Source organism: Hippopotamus amphibius, chromosome 6 (assembly GCF_030028045.1).
Source record: "Hippopotamus amphibius kiboko isolate mHipAmp2 chromosome 6, mHipAmp2.hap2, whole genome shotgun sequence".
Lineage (NCBI taxonomy): Eukaryota > Metazoa > Chordata > Mammalia > Artiodactyla > Hippopotamidae > Hippopotamus > Hippopotamus amphibius.
Genome location: NC_080191.1, coordinates 49,103,000 through 49,117,822, shown reverse-complemented (window position 1 = coordinate 49,117,822; position 14,823 = coordinate 49,103,000). Strand labels below are relative to the sequence as shown.

Genomic DNA, 14,823 nt, shown 5'->3' with positions numbered 1-14,823 from the left:
GCTGTGTTGGGTCTTCATTGATGCACTCAGGCTTTCTCTAGTTGTGGTGAGCGGGGTATTCTTCATTGTGGTGTGCGGGCTCCTCATTGCGGTGGCTTCTCTTGTTGTGGAGCATAGGTTCTAGGCTCATGGGCTTCAGCAATTGTGGCACACATGCTCAACAGTTGTGGCATATGGGCTTAGATGCTCTGTGGCATGTGGGATTTTCCTGGAGCAGGGATCGAACCCATGTCCCCTGCATTGGCAGGCGGATTCTTAACCACTGCGCCACCTTGGAAATCCCTAGAGTACTTTTTTTTTTTTTAAGTTCGTCATTGGAATATAATTGCTTTATACCTTTGTATCAGCTTTTGAGGTACACCAAAGTGAATCAGCTGTATTTATACATATATCCCCATATTCCCTCCCTCACATGACTCCCTCCCGCTCTCCCTGTCCTGGATCTCTAAGACATCACCCATCATCGAGTTTATCCCCCTTTGTTATACAGCAACTTCCCAGTGGCTATCTGTATGTCTTCTTTGGAGAAATGTCTATTTAGGTCTTCCACCCATTTGTGGATTGGGTTTTTTGCTTTTTTGGTATGAAGCTGCATGAGCTCCTTGTGTATTTTGGAGATTAATCCCTTGTCCGTTGCTTTGTTGGCAAGTATTTTCTCCCCTTCTGAGGGTCGTCTTCTTGTCTTGTTTATGGTTTTTCTTGCTGTGCAAAAGCTTTTAAGTTTCATTAGGTTCCATTTGTTTATTCTTGATTTTATTTCCATGATTCTAGGAGGTGGGTCAAAAAGGATCTTGCTCTGATGGATGTCATAGAGTGTTCTGCCTATGTTTTCCTCGAGGAGTTTGATAGTGTCTGGCCTTGCATTTAGGTCTTTAATCCATTTTGAGTTTATTTTTGTGTATGGTGTTAGGAGGTGTTCTAATTTCATTCTTTCACATGTCGCTGTCCAGTTTCCCAGCACCACTGATTGAAGAGGCTGTCTTCTTTCCATTGTATATTCTTGCCTCCTTTGTCAAAGATAAGGTGCCCATATGTGCTTGGGTTTACCTCTGAGTTCTCTATTCTATTCCATTGATCTATATTTCTGTTTTTGTGCCAGTACCATACTGTCTTGATCACTGTGGCCTTGTAGTATACTCTGAAGTCAAGAAGCCTGATTCCACCAACTCCGTCTTTCCTTCTCAAGATTGCTTTGGCTATTCAGGGTCTTTTGCATTTCCATACAAATCGTAAGCTTTATTGTTCTAGTTCTTTGAAAAATGCCGTTGGTAATTTGATGGGGATTGCGTTGAATCTGTAAATTGCTTTGGGTAGTATAGTCATTTTCACAATGTTGATTCTTCCAATCCAAGAACATGGTATGTCCCTCCATCAGTTTGTATCGCCTTTGATTTCTTTCATCAGTGTCTTATAGTTTTCTGCATACAGGTCTTTTGCCTCCTTAGGCCAGTTTCTTCCTAGGTATTTTATTCTTTTTATTGCTATAGTAAATGGGAGAGTTTCCTTAATTTCTCTTTCTGCTTTTTCGTAGTTAGTGTATAGGAATGCAAGAGATTTCTGTGCATTAATTTTGTATTCTGCTACTTTACTAAATTCATTGACTAGTGCTAGCAGTTTTCTGGTAGAATCTTTAGGGTTTTCTATGTATAATATCATCATCTGCAAAGAGTGACAATTTTACTTCTTCTTTTCCAATTTGGATTCCTTTTGTTTCATTTTCTTCTCTGATTGCTGTGGCTAAAACTTCCAAAACTATGTTGAATAATAATGGTGAGAGTGGACACCCTTGTCTTGTTCCTGTTCTTAGAGGGAATTCTTTCAATTTTTCCCCATTTAGAACAATGTTGGCTTTTGGGTTCTCATATACGGCTTTATTTATGTTGAGGTAAGGAGTACTTTTAAAAGTACTGAACACAAGATACTACAAGAATCTTTATTTTCAAGGAATTTCACACGATTTATCATAATACCATACGGGAAAAAAAATCACTAAAATTAGATGCTCAGGAGCATGTACACACACTTTCTGACACAGGCTAATAGGTTACTTTTAATGCCATCTGTATACTGCTCTCAGAAGGGAACCACCTATTTTTACCACCTCTGCCATTTACTAGCTATATTCTTTGGTGTAAACCACTTCAAGTCTCCAATTTTCTTTTTCCATCCTTAAAATAAGGAGCTTGGACTAGTTGAGTAAAGGGCCTATGTCAGAATCACTAGGGGTTTTTTAAAACTACATAATCCTTCACAGAGATTATAAAATCTACTGGAAGAGTTCCTATTCTCACTCCATCCCTAGCTTCAATTTCAGCATCATTACATTTACTGAATGTAAATGAAATGTTACTGAAGGGAATAGATATTTGGTATGCAGACAGCAAAGAGGTTGGGAAGCGCTAATGTGGAAGATTCATTCCTAAAATCACATCCAACACTGAACTTACGCTAGTCTATGAGTCTCAATGCAGAGTTTCTATCTGGCAGTCCTGGTTGCTACATCTTATGATCAGAACAGAGCTGAAGGATGTTCTGAGCAATGCAAATGAGACAGTATAGCAGAAGGAACACTAGCAAAGAAAAACAAATGATTTTAAGCTCAGGAAATTGTGGCTACTAGACAAAGGCACAGAAGATTTTTTCTAATCTTTCAAAAACCACAAATCATAAAGAATAAGGATAGGCTGAAAACCTCAAAAATACAACTTTTGAAGTTTAGAAGGATAATTTTAGCAAAAATAAAATTTTTACTTCAAACAGAAGTAACACACTATAGAATTCTGCAGTGCAAGAAATGGTGCAGACTGAAAGCATAAATAACTTCTCATAAAAGATGTAAGGAATGCATGGGTGACAGATTTATAATAGTTTATATTAAAGAGAACTGGGATTTTTTAAATGTAAACTCTTAGCTTTGAAAGAGATTTCTGTTATAAAAGCAGCTATGATATGCTACAAAATAGCTTACAGTCATTTTGTACCATTACAAAATATGGCCACCCATATAACTGACTTTTTAAAATGTTATTTTAATTGTTGAATAATGCTTCATTTTGAAGCTACAAGATATAACATTGTTTAATCAAATGTGCGTGTGCTTATAATTAGTGAAAAGAGTGTCTGAACACAAGTAGGTATGTCTTTTTTTTTTTTAAGACTTCAATGGAAAAGAGTGCCTTAGCAAACCCACAGATATGTGTTGCTAAATTCTGGTATATTTTAAAGGTGACCTTTATAGTTACATGAGATTTAAATATATTTATCTCTTCTAGAGTGGAAAAGAGTAGCATCAGTAGTTTGAGTGGCATGTGGAAAACTTACAATGAAACAATTCTTTAAGCTCTCCAGTGAGTACCTTCACAAAGTAATTTGTCCTTTGGTGTATAAGATATCATTTAGCTAGGAAATATATTAAAGCACACTTTAATGCAGTGAGGAAATGCAGTGGATTTAATGAAGAATCAAATTAACCATCTATGGTACTTTGTGACCAGTCTTTCTTACATCATGATTGGGTCATCATCAAGCACTTAAACATTCACTCCACGGAACTCAAGGAGACTGTTCTAAGCTGCTAATGCCACACCACTTGGGAAGCTTAAGAGAGGTACAGCCCCCCCCCCCAAGACAGAACTACTCCTATGTGAGGATTTATCACACCACATCCTATCTCCCCTTATCTAAGTCACTACAGATATTCAGTCTTCATTAGCCAACCAATATGGGACCATAACCCCAATATTACTCCATACTTTCCCCAAACTATGCCCAAAACCCTTCTTCTTTTAAGCCTGGAAACCTTTTCTATGACTGGCAGACTCCTCAGATCAATCCTTTCCCTTAAGTGAAATTGGCTTCGCTAGGGCCATCAATTTGTCTGCAACTCTTAACAAAGTTTTTTCCTTTTTTCTTGCAGACACTATACGCCTCAGGGTGAAGAGTTGGAATAAGGGTTTGCCTTCTTCCCATTGCTACTTCCAAGCCATTGATCTCCCAAGCAAAATCCTACTCCTTCAAAGCAAAAGACATTTTCCACTATGTTCAAACACTGATTTCCAGGTCCATGGTAACTGCATATAGGTTGCTCACTGCCTCAACAGGTAAGTGGAGTCTGAAATTCAACTCAAGATCTGCTTGCTAAACCACAGGCTCTAGTGAGGGGCTGCACCCCCCAAGGAAAGGGACCTGATAGACACCATTATGGACTAGAGGCATCCCGGTCTCCACTCCCTTACAAATACCTTCTTCTCCCCTGCTCCCTCTCTTTCCTCTGCATTCTTTCTACTTGCCTCTGAGTAGATATGTATTGCTAAAGAACACTACAACAGGGCTATCTTCCCTTTACATTATTATTATAAATCACAAATGGGCACCCATCACTGCCCAGAACTAAAGCTCCCCTGGGAAGCTCTCTGTCCCACCCACCTAGATTCTGATTTTACAACTGATGCTCTTTCTTCAAATTTCTCTCAGTTGCACCTCCAGCCTCACCAAGAGCATGCATCACAGATCATAAAGAAACAGAAGTCACTGAACTGAGAATATTTCATCTTTCCACTACTAAAGTTTCAATCCACGTGCATCTGTACTCATCTTCTCACTGTCTTTCCTGTCATAATGGAAAAAGCATCCCAGCTCTTACTAAACTCAGTTCTACAGATCTCACCTTCTTATCAGCAGAGGGGCTTCTCTCCTCTTCCTCCATCCCCTCAGTCTTGAATCATCACTCTACTAGATCATTCCCTTGAGAATACACACATGCTTTATTTATCATGCCCCATTTTAAAGAAAAGTCATTCATCTCTCTTTACCCTTCATTCCCCTCCAGGTACTACCTAATCTCTCTGCTCCTCTTCACAACAAGCTTCTCTAGTGATCTTTCCCCAGATTGTTTCCACTTCCTCAACTTCATCTCATTCGCTAGCTTCTACCCCATTACTCCCCAGAAATTTTCAAAATCACCCGTATCTCCAAAATGTGGAATTCCAGTAATGGCGTTGTGTCATCTTCTCGAATTTCTCAGCCTAATTACACACAATGTATCACTCCTTCTTAGAAACATTCTCCTCTCTCCAGTCCCTCTTAGAAATATTCTCTTTCCTATACTTCTGAACACCTGGATTTTCTTTTTACTACATGGGAAGATTTTTCTGAGCCTTTTCTGTTCTCTTCTCCTTTTTTGGCTTCATCGTCAAACCTTAGACTCTATGAACTCAATCAGGCTCCCTCTTCTGCATCTTGATTCTTCTCCCAGTGATCTCATCCAGTCTCACAGATTTACTCTCCAGCGTAGATGCTTACACCCCCTAGTTCCTACCTGAGGTCTGGAATGCTGGAGCTCCAGATTCACGTTGTCTATTGGACCTATACACTTGGATACCTAACAGGCATGCCAAATAAGCATGTCAAAATCCAGCTCTTGATTTTTTTCCTCCCCAAAACGCCCAGAGCCTTTCCCAGTGAATGGTACGACCACTCATCCTTTCACAAAGTGCCATCTTAGATTGTTTCCACTCCCCCAAATCACATATCTAATCAAACATCTCTTCTACTTCCATAGTACACCCAAACCCATGACCTTCTTTCCACCATGGCTGGCACACAATATCCCAGGGTACCCACCATCTCTCATCTGGACCACAACAATCACTTCCTTACTGGCCTCCGCAATTACTCTTTTGTACCCCTAAAATCTATTCTCCACATAAGATTAAGAGAGATTAAATTTAATATAGTAAATTAGACGGTGTCATCCCTTGCTTACTGATTCCAAGAGCTTTCCATTGTACTTACAGTATCCAAACCCCTTCCCATGTCTTACAAAGTTCAACATGATGTTGCCTCTGCCTCCCTCTTCTACCCCTTATTCATTAGATTTCAACCACATTCTATGCTGTTTCCTGCCTCATAACTTTTACCCTTGCTATTTACTCTAGAATTTTTTTCAGATGGTTCTTCTTAACCTGAATCAGCTCAAATGCTACCTTCTACATCATGCTTTCTAAATTTAGCCGAGCTAAATAATTCCCCTCTCTTATGTAGTACCTCTTAATTTCTTTTGCCTGCAAAATAATCATATATAATTATGTATTATTTTCTTTTTACTACCTGGCTCTTCCTATGAAAGGTAAGCTTCCTGGGGGGTAGGCACAGGACATCGTTTATGGTTGAACCTTCAGGGCTGAACACAGAGCTTGACAGAGAGAAGGTTAAATAAATAAGCCTTTCTACCAAATGTAAAATAGATAGCTAGTGGGAAGCTGCTGCATAATACAGGGAGATCAACTCGATGATGGGTGATGACTTAGAGGGGTGGGACAGGGTAGGTGGGAAGGAGTCGAGGGAGGGAGGGGATATGGGGATATTTGTATAAACACAGCTGATTCTCTTTGTTGTACAGCAAAAACTGGCACAACAGTGTAAAGCAATTATATTCCAATAAAGAGCTTAAAAATAAATAAATAAACAAGCATTTAATTAACTAATTAATGGGAGGAAAAGAACAAATGAAAGCAAAGACAAAGGCTACAGATACTGGTCCTTCAGTTTGTTTCTTATGGAGTTAAATGAACTAAGAAAATATCTGCTTGCTTGAGCTTGATATGTACAAAATGAAAACACTAGTATTGTTAGGCATCTACCACAATGACATTGTTGGTAAATTTTTTTCAAAGACAATAAAACAGTAATTGAAATATTAAAACAATATAACAAAAAAGGAAAATAAAGAGAATAATTTTTACACTTTTCTTCTTTACCACTTTCCTTCCCAGCTCAGAAGGGAAAACTAAAAATGAAATGCTAGCGATGAAAACAAAAGAAGCAGGTTGGAAAATAAAGGTCATGTTCCGGGAAAGAAGTAAGCTTCAGAGAGGATAAATCAAGTTGACTGACCCAAATCTCTGAACCTCATGCTAGTGTACAGGCTCAAATGATATGGCTACCAGTACTTTTCACCTAAGCTCATTAAGTTGGGAGTGACAGCCACTACAACATTCATTTTAAGAGTGCAAAAGGTTGAGCCAGGTTGATATCAGGCCATAGGACACAATCCCCATATGAGTATCTCCACTGACCACAGTTCAAAGAAATTGGCCAAATCAAACAATGGATAAATGCTGAGGAAGAACATTTCATTTTTATTAGCCAGCTGGGACAATAAACAATCACTACTGAAAAAGTAATGACTGAAATAATGAAAGTTTCAAAATATACAATAAAAATAACTGGGAAAGCAATCAAAGATAAATTCAAATTTTCGGAATGTAATTGTTTTCAAAATAGTCAAGGGCTTCACAAATTCAGTCTTTAGTATACACAATATTTATACAACCCTTGTAAACTATGTGCATTCCACATGTCCAGCAGGCCATTATTAATAAGTTAATGAACATTAATTAGAAAGACAGTGTCATTTCAAAAGAAGAGAGTAAAGTTCCTTTCCTAGATAAAACTGTATTTGTGGCTCTCACATGAAATAAACTTTTAAAAATACTACACCCTTTCTTTCCAGGATGGTTAGACTTCTACTTAAGCAAAAAACACTTAAATGCAACGTAAATTCAGCAACCATGATGATTTTACTAACTATTACAATCTGAATGTGTCTGTCCTTCCCAAATTTCCTATGTTGAAATCTTAATGCCCAATGTGATGATATTAGGAGGTCGGTCAGCCTTTGGGAGCTGATTAGGTCACGTGGGCAGAGCCACCATATATGAGATTAATGGCCTTATAGAAGAGGCCTGAGCAAGCTCTCTTACCCCTTCTGCCATGTGGGGAAACGAGAGGTCTGCTACCCAGAAGAGGGTCCTCATCCGACCATGTTGGCACCCTGATCTCACACATCCCGCCTCCAGAAACACAAGAAGTACATTTCCATAGTTTATAAGCCACCCAGTCTGTGGTGTTTCTTACAGCAGACTGAACAGACAAAGACACTAACCACGAAAACTGCATTTTCTAAAAGTTTCATCTGGTAATAAACATTTAGAATATCTATACTACACTCAGTAAATCAGATCGTCAACTACCATTGTATCCTTAACGTAAGTGGAGACTATTCAAAATGACTATAGACAAACAACTACTTATGACTCAACCTCCCGCTAAGTTAACCACAGGCAGTACTATAAAACAGAGTGAAGGGCAATGAATTTAGAAGGAAGACACAGTATGACAGAGCAGATGAAGATAACTTGGGGTAATCTTTTGTTAAGCACATTCCCGTGTACAAGGAACTTATATACACAATTTTTGATCTTCATAATAATCTTACCCATTAGATATGTTCTCTACTTTACAAGCAAGGAATTGAGATTCACTGAGTTGAAATAACTTGGTCACAGTTCACACAGTGAATAAGTTGAGATGCTAATCTCAGTAGCCAATGTGCTTTTTGTCCTGCCTGTACAAACCAAGAAATGCCTTAAAGTAGGCAATAAAAGATGGCTTCCAGGGGATGAGGGCAAAGACAAAAATATATAGTAATTAATGATCTATAGGATATTCTTTATAACATAAAGTTACATTGTCTCATTTCCTTCACAATATTTCAGCATAAATAACTGTGTGCATGTATATGTATGTGAGCAAGAAAGTGTGGATGTGTATATACATACACATATACATGAATATATGCACTCCAGGGTTAAAATAATGTTTCAGAGCCAAATGAGGCATCTGTACTCCAAAAGTTACTATAAGTACATTTCAACTAACATTATCTCAATTTGCACTACAAAATTTGTTAACCAGCATTAAGAGATGTAAGAAAAGAAATTTCACCAGTGAAAAGAGTAGTGCTCAAGATATGTCAATTAGTTTAAAATGTTAGAGACAGACCTGTTGTTTACAGAATCCAAAATATCAGGAACCAGTTGTGTTAAGAACTAAGAATTTTTTACATTAGAAAACTATCTTTGTGAATGTATCTAAACGACATCCTACCCCCAATTATGCTCTGAGGCAGCAAACACATTAATATTTCTGCAGCTAGGAGCAAGGCTATTCACACTAAGCAAGAAAATAAAGACCATAATAAATAGCCTCATGTCAATTCAAAGCTTTCTGTTATCAGAGCATATTGGATTCAGGCATGGTAAGATAAGGGATTGTGGACCTGTAACTGTGAATGGCCAAACTACTTAGCCCAACTGCAATTCAGACAAAACATTTCCTTTGAAAGCTGATATTGAACTTCACACATTATGCCACAATAACAGTATTCCATGTGCAATATAATAACCTTTCACCCCTCCAGAATTTGGCTGACCATGACGCATATTCAGAATATGGCTGGGAGAAAAGAGAAAAGACACGTTACGTATAAGGACGCTCAGGGCCACTACAGCAGGCACAGTGGCCCTGTACTGGAGAGAGCTGCATTTATTCATTGCAGAGGCCCCCATATCTTTAATCAGACCTGGTTCTAAGTTCAACACAGATAAGAACCAGTAAGCAGAATCACAGAGATCCAAGAGGTGGGTACCCAGAGTCGTCATCAGCAATCGCTGAAGTTCTGATAGCAAAGAAGAAAAGTAAAACTATTTTTAAAGAAAGGTAAGAGCACAACTGCAGTCAAAAAGGCTTGAATTGCAATCTCAGCTCTGCCCATGTGAGCTGTGTGATCTTGTGTGTTCCTTAACTTCTCCCAGCTTCAGTTTATTCATCAACATAATGTTGATGAAAATTCTGCCTATCTCCTATGGTCATTAAATAAAATAATGCAAGTGAAGAGCTTAGCACAGAGCCTGACAATGAGGAGATGCCCAATAAAATGTATACTCTAAAAACAAAGCACACAGTGTCACAAAGCATAGCAGCCTGAATAAATTCACTACCAATTCTTCAGAGCATGGAGAGCACTGTTATAATTTAGTGTCGAAAAATATCACCTTGGCTCTGCTCTATGCCTCTGAACATGACATTTAACTTCTCTGAGCCTCAGAGCATTAGAGTAAACCAAACATTCTCAATGGAAGAGATAAATGGTTCTTTGGTGGGGCAAGGTGGTGGATGGGGAGTGGGAAAAACCTACTCTTTTATGTATAAACTATAACTATAAAGTACAGAAACAGATACACAGTATGCCCACCGTAATAAAATGTCCTATGGACAAGTATCTGAAAACGCTCCTTAGATGGTTGATAATGTAAAAAAGGTCGAGAAACACTGGTATAAATGAACTGTAAGGTCAGGTATAGCTCTTATAGCTCCTTAATTCTATCTTCAGAACAATAATGCCAAGAATTCAAAAAATGCTTAATATAGATTCATGTACTTTGCTTAAGAAAGCAAGGAAAGATTTGTATATTCCAGAAAGATCTCCAACTAAACAGTTAAAAATTGTAAATAACACTGTGTTCAAAAGAGAAAATCCTGGCAATACATAGAAAACCCAGCTACCACTCTGATGGGATCCCGTGAGCCACAATTTTGTTGTATTTTCTCTGCTTTATAGATAATAATATACTATTATATATTATTATATATTAATATAATAATAATATATATTATATATAATATATATAAATCATGTCAAAATATTAACATGTTTACTTATTTCCCCTAAAATGCAGAAAGAAAACAGAATAAAGATGACTTGCAACTACCATACAACTGGCACACTGTGGTCGTCTTAGCTATGATAAATGAAAGATCACCTTGGAATATAATTCATTTTTAATTGCCTCTTCCATCTAATCTAACTACTGCTGTAGAGTGTCTTAAAATATTTACAAAGTAAAAGCAAAGAAAGAACTGGAGTTGCTAAATAAAGCTGGCCACACATTCCCAAGTGATCAATTTTTCTGGTACTGTTTACAATAAAAAAAAGTCATAATTCTTACAGACGGAATTTTTGGAAACACACAGGTAAAGTATGCTTAAGGACGATCTCTCTTAGTGTTAAGGCTGAGTTTTTTTAACTGAGATATAATTAACATACAACACTGTATTAGCTTTAGGTGTACACCACAATGATTTGATATACGTATATACTGCAAAATGATTAGTACAGTATTTTAGTTAACATCCATCATCACACACGGTTACACATTTTTTTCTTGTGATGATAACTTTTGAGATTTAGTGACTTTCAAATACACAATACAGTACCATTAACTACAGTCATCATAACTGTATGTTACATCCCTAGAACTTATCTTGTAACTGGAAATTTGTATTTAAAGCTGTTTTTAATTCCCCTCTTCCCTGCCTTAGTTTTGGGATCCTTACCATATTACCTGTTACAACAAGAGAAAAGCAGTTGTACCAAAATGCCAGAGAGACTAATATTATAACTATATTCTGCTTTAACCACTTTGAAGTTTTCTATTTGCTACCCTTGTCTTTATTTTCTCCAGAATCCTAGGAATATGCAGCAACACACTCATGTTCATGTACTGACTCATAATTCTCCTGAGTTTCCCAAAATTTACACTGGAGATTCTAACTAAAAATGACATTCTAAAAATGCATAGAATACCTCCACACCAAACTGTTACTAAACACTTGGCCATACTTCATTACCAGTAATATATATATCATCAAGTGTTCTAATACTATCCATTTTATTCACTGCAAAGTAAATGTGGTTTTGATATCAAATTGGCTTTCAGGCAGTTGCATCTGAATATATAAGATGTGCGTGAAGCCATACTTTCATTTAGACACAGGTACACCCAGAACTACGCAGGAAGAAAACATCTTTGTACAGATGAGGAATGTAAATATGCAGTCTTAAAGAGAGGCTAACCACTGTTCACAGGGCCTCAAATTCTACATGTTCAAGTGACAGAAAAATGTCTCTTATAAACACATATGCTATTTTAGACTGCTCCAAATATACTGACGAGACAGAGTAATGAAAAGATAATAAATTACTTGAAGCCCAACATACACTTAGTATATTTCAGGAGTCTGGTGTGGATCCATGCATTCTCAGCTTCAACCGAGGATAACCTGACCCAACAGCACACTGTTTTAATTACCATTAGGGATAGTATTACCCTGATGCCTCTGCAATACCTAAGTATCCCTTACTATCAGGGTACTACAAAGTGTACTCGAGGCAATGCCAAGAGGCATAAGAAAATCAGGACACATAAAATGATCACGGGAAAGGTTTAGACTTATTCAAGGAAAAATTCCACTGCAGAAATTCAAGTACCTAATGTATAAATATACATTCTATACTAAGTGTGATAATACTAACTCAGTACAGCGTAAAAATGTAAAAATAATAAAATATGCATCTAGCAGTGACCTGTTCCACATGCTTCCATAAGAAAGCCAAAGCAATCAAATTCTCAACTTGACAACATGCACACATACACCTGCCAGGGCCTTAGCATTACCTTTGTTTTAGATTGATCCATGATGTTTTTAAGTACTCTGTGGTTTCTTTCACATTCCTCGTGTCATCACTGCCATATTCCTCCAGCAGTTTCTGCAGGACATTATCGAATGCCATTACGATACCATCACCAGGAGCCAGTTCTTGAAGCAACACCTAGGTGTAATTTCAGATGTAATTGTTAGACTGGATCACTTAGTAATAAGTATGACCAAAACACTGGCCCTTCCCATAGGTTTTAACATGTTTTAGATACAGATATCAAAAGAAGGAAACAAATTATAAAACAAGCTCTTGCATATAAGCTCAAACAAAAATAATTCTGGAAGTGAAAAGTGAGCAGGTACATAGCAGATGATATTAAAAGATTACTCTTTTCCTCTTTGATATATTTTACTTCCTCAAATCATTTGTCTTTTTCATTCCTACTACTATACGTCTGATCCTTAATGGGAACATGCATTTTACAGGAAAGCTAGTTCCTCTACATGTGCTTGGAGATACGGAAACGGTGACAATACGCAAGTTTTCTTGCCCCTGGATCACTGAGTATATTTACAAAGGTAACTGCTTGGGTGGATCCAGTAGCCAAGCAAGGTTTACTGAGAGTTGCCTGAGTAAACTACATTGATGTAGTGTATCCACAGGCATTAATTGGTTCCTTGATACATTCTTTCCACCTCTGAGAGTCCCTGCATCAAGATACTCTCCATGAAATCTAAAGGACAAATGAATTTTCCTATAATGATTTTTGTAGCAATCAGCAGAAAAATCTACCCTAAAGTTCCAGAAGAATAGAACCACAAGAATATTCTTAGAAAAGAATATTCTGAATGTGATGACTGAAACACCTGCATCACTTTTAATTGTATTCCTCTGGTTAAGTGTCTAGAGGCTTTGATGATTATTACTTTTGAGTCATTTGGTGAAAACAAATCAGCAGATAGCATAAACACAGAGAATGATCCAGGAAACCAGGATACCTGGCCACTTGCTTTTTAAATTGTAACCATGGAAAGTCTACATGTCTGAAGAATAAAAACATACTCTCATGTTTTAGACTTTGCTTTCCATATATCCTTTATTATATTCTTCACAAGCATACACTTTTATTTAGGCTATCTGAAGGGCAAATAAATGTTACACAAAAATATAACTTAACAACCATAACCTCCAATTCAAGAATATTTTCTATGATTGCAGAGAGATTTAAAATAGCACTTCAAAAATACCATAAGTGTTCAATAGCATCAACTCTATAATCAAACTAATCACAAAAAAGGTACCTGTTATGATGATATTGATAAAACAGTTTGGTTATAAACTGTATTAAAAGAAATTAAACTTACTTAATAATTGATTTGTTCTCTACAGTAGCCCTCAAATGAAAGTCTCAGGTGATTTCATACATAATTAAAACCTTCAGGGTAGATATGGAAGGGAACAAAAGGAGGGTTCCTGGGATCCTGAAAATGTTTTCTTTCTAGATGCTGGTACATGGGTGAGTTCCATTTGCAAAGAGTCAGTGAGGTATAAATCTAGGCTACAAGATTTCTATTTGTTATGCCTCCAGAAATTTTTCAAAATGCTTCCTGGTCAAATTTTTTACATAAATTTCAGTATACATTCTAAGCATTTGGGAAAACATTATGACAAGGGTCCTAAAAATTACAGTTAACAATAGAAGAAAAAAACACATCCCACAAATTGATAATGCCAGAAAGTAGCTAACGAGTCTGACCTGATTATCAGCAATCTGTTTGGTGAGTGGATCCCTGCGAGCTTGCTGAAGGATGTAGAGGCGCGCCTCATATTTTCTCATGAGCTCCTCGGTCTCTTCCCTATGGTCATCCCACTGAAGACTGTCAATGATCATGTCCTCCAGCTGCTGCTGTCTTAACTCCACACCATGCTGGGTGCTATCCCACTGGGTCTTGACCTTTTCCACTGGAGGAGGCATTATATATATTAAAGGAAAAAAAAAATCCCAGAAAGTAACTATCAGGAAAGGGAAAAAAATAACTGATAGCAAATTTATCCTAAATAAGGTCATATATAGAAAAGAGAAAGGAGGCAAAATGGTAATACATTTGAATGGAATTTTATTATGTCTGCCATACAATATGACTGATATATTTCTGAAACCACCCCTGAAGAAAAAATCTTGAATTAAACTCTATTTTAAATGTATTAAAATACCTCAACAATAAAGATATTCACTATTATAAACTGATAAAACAAAAATCATAAAGAAAATAAATTCCTACCTAATTTATATTTACAGAACATGGCTTGAAGAAGGAAGATTTTAAACAGTACCTTATGATAGAATTTTATGACCAAAGATATAGTCACTTGTCATCCTCTAAAGAAATGCACTAAGGTAGCATTGATTTTAAAAGAAAACAAAAAACAGGCATAGAAGGAAATTACCTCAACATCATAAAAGCCATATATGAGAAACC

At 37.0% G+C, this 14,823-nt stretch overlaps 1 protein-coding gene across 10 annotated transcripts in view; it reads right to left on the bottom strand.

Moving 5' to 3' along the window:
- UTRN (utrophin) overlaps nucleotides 1-14,823 on the bottom strand; it is a 501,139-nt gene that overhangs the window by 243,513 nt on the left and 242,803 nt on the right. For all 10 annotated transcript variants that reach the window (XM_057739402.1, XM_057739404.1, XM_057739406.1 and 7 more), the window contains 2 exons: nucleotides 14,100-14,305; nucleotides 12,360-12,514 (listed from right to left, as the gene is read on the bottom strand). In XM_057739402.1, coding sequence (XP_057595385.1) covers nucleotides 12,360-12,514; nucleotides 14,100-14,305 — 361 coding nt within the window. The remainder of the gene's footprint in view (nucleotides 1-12,359; nucleotides 12,515-14,099; nucleotides 14,306-14,823) is intronic.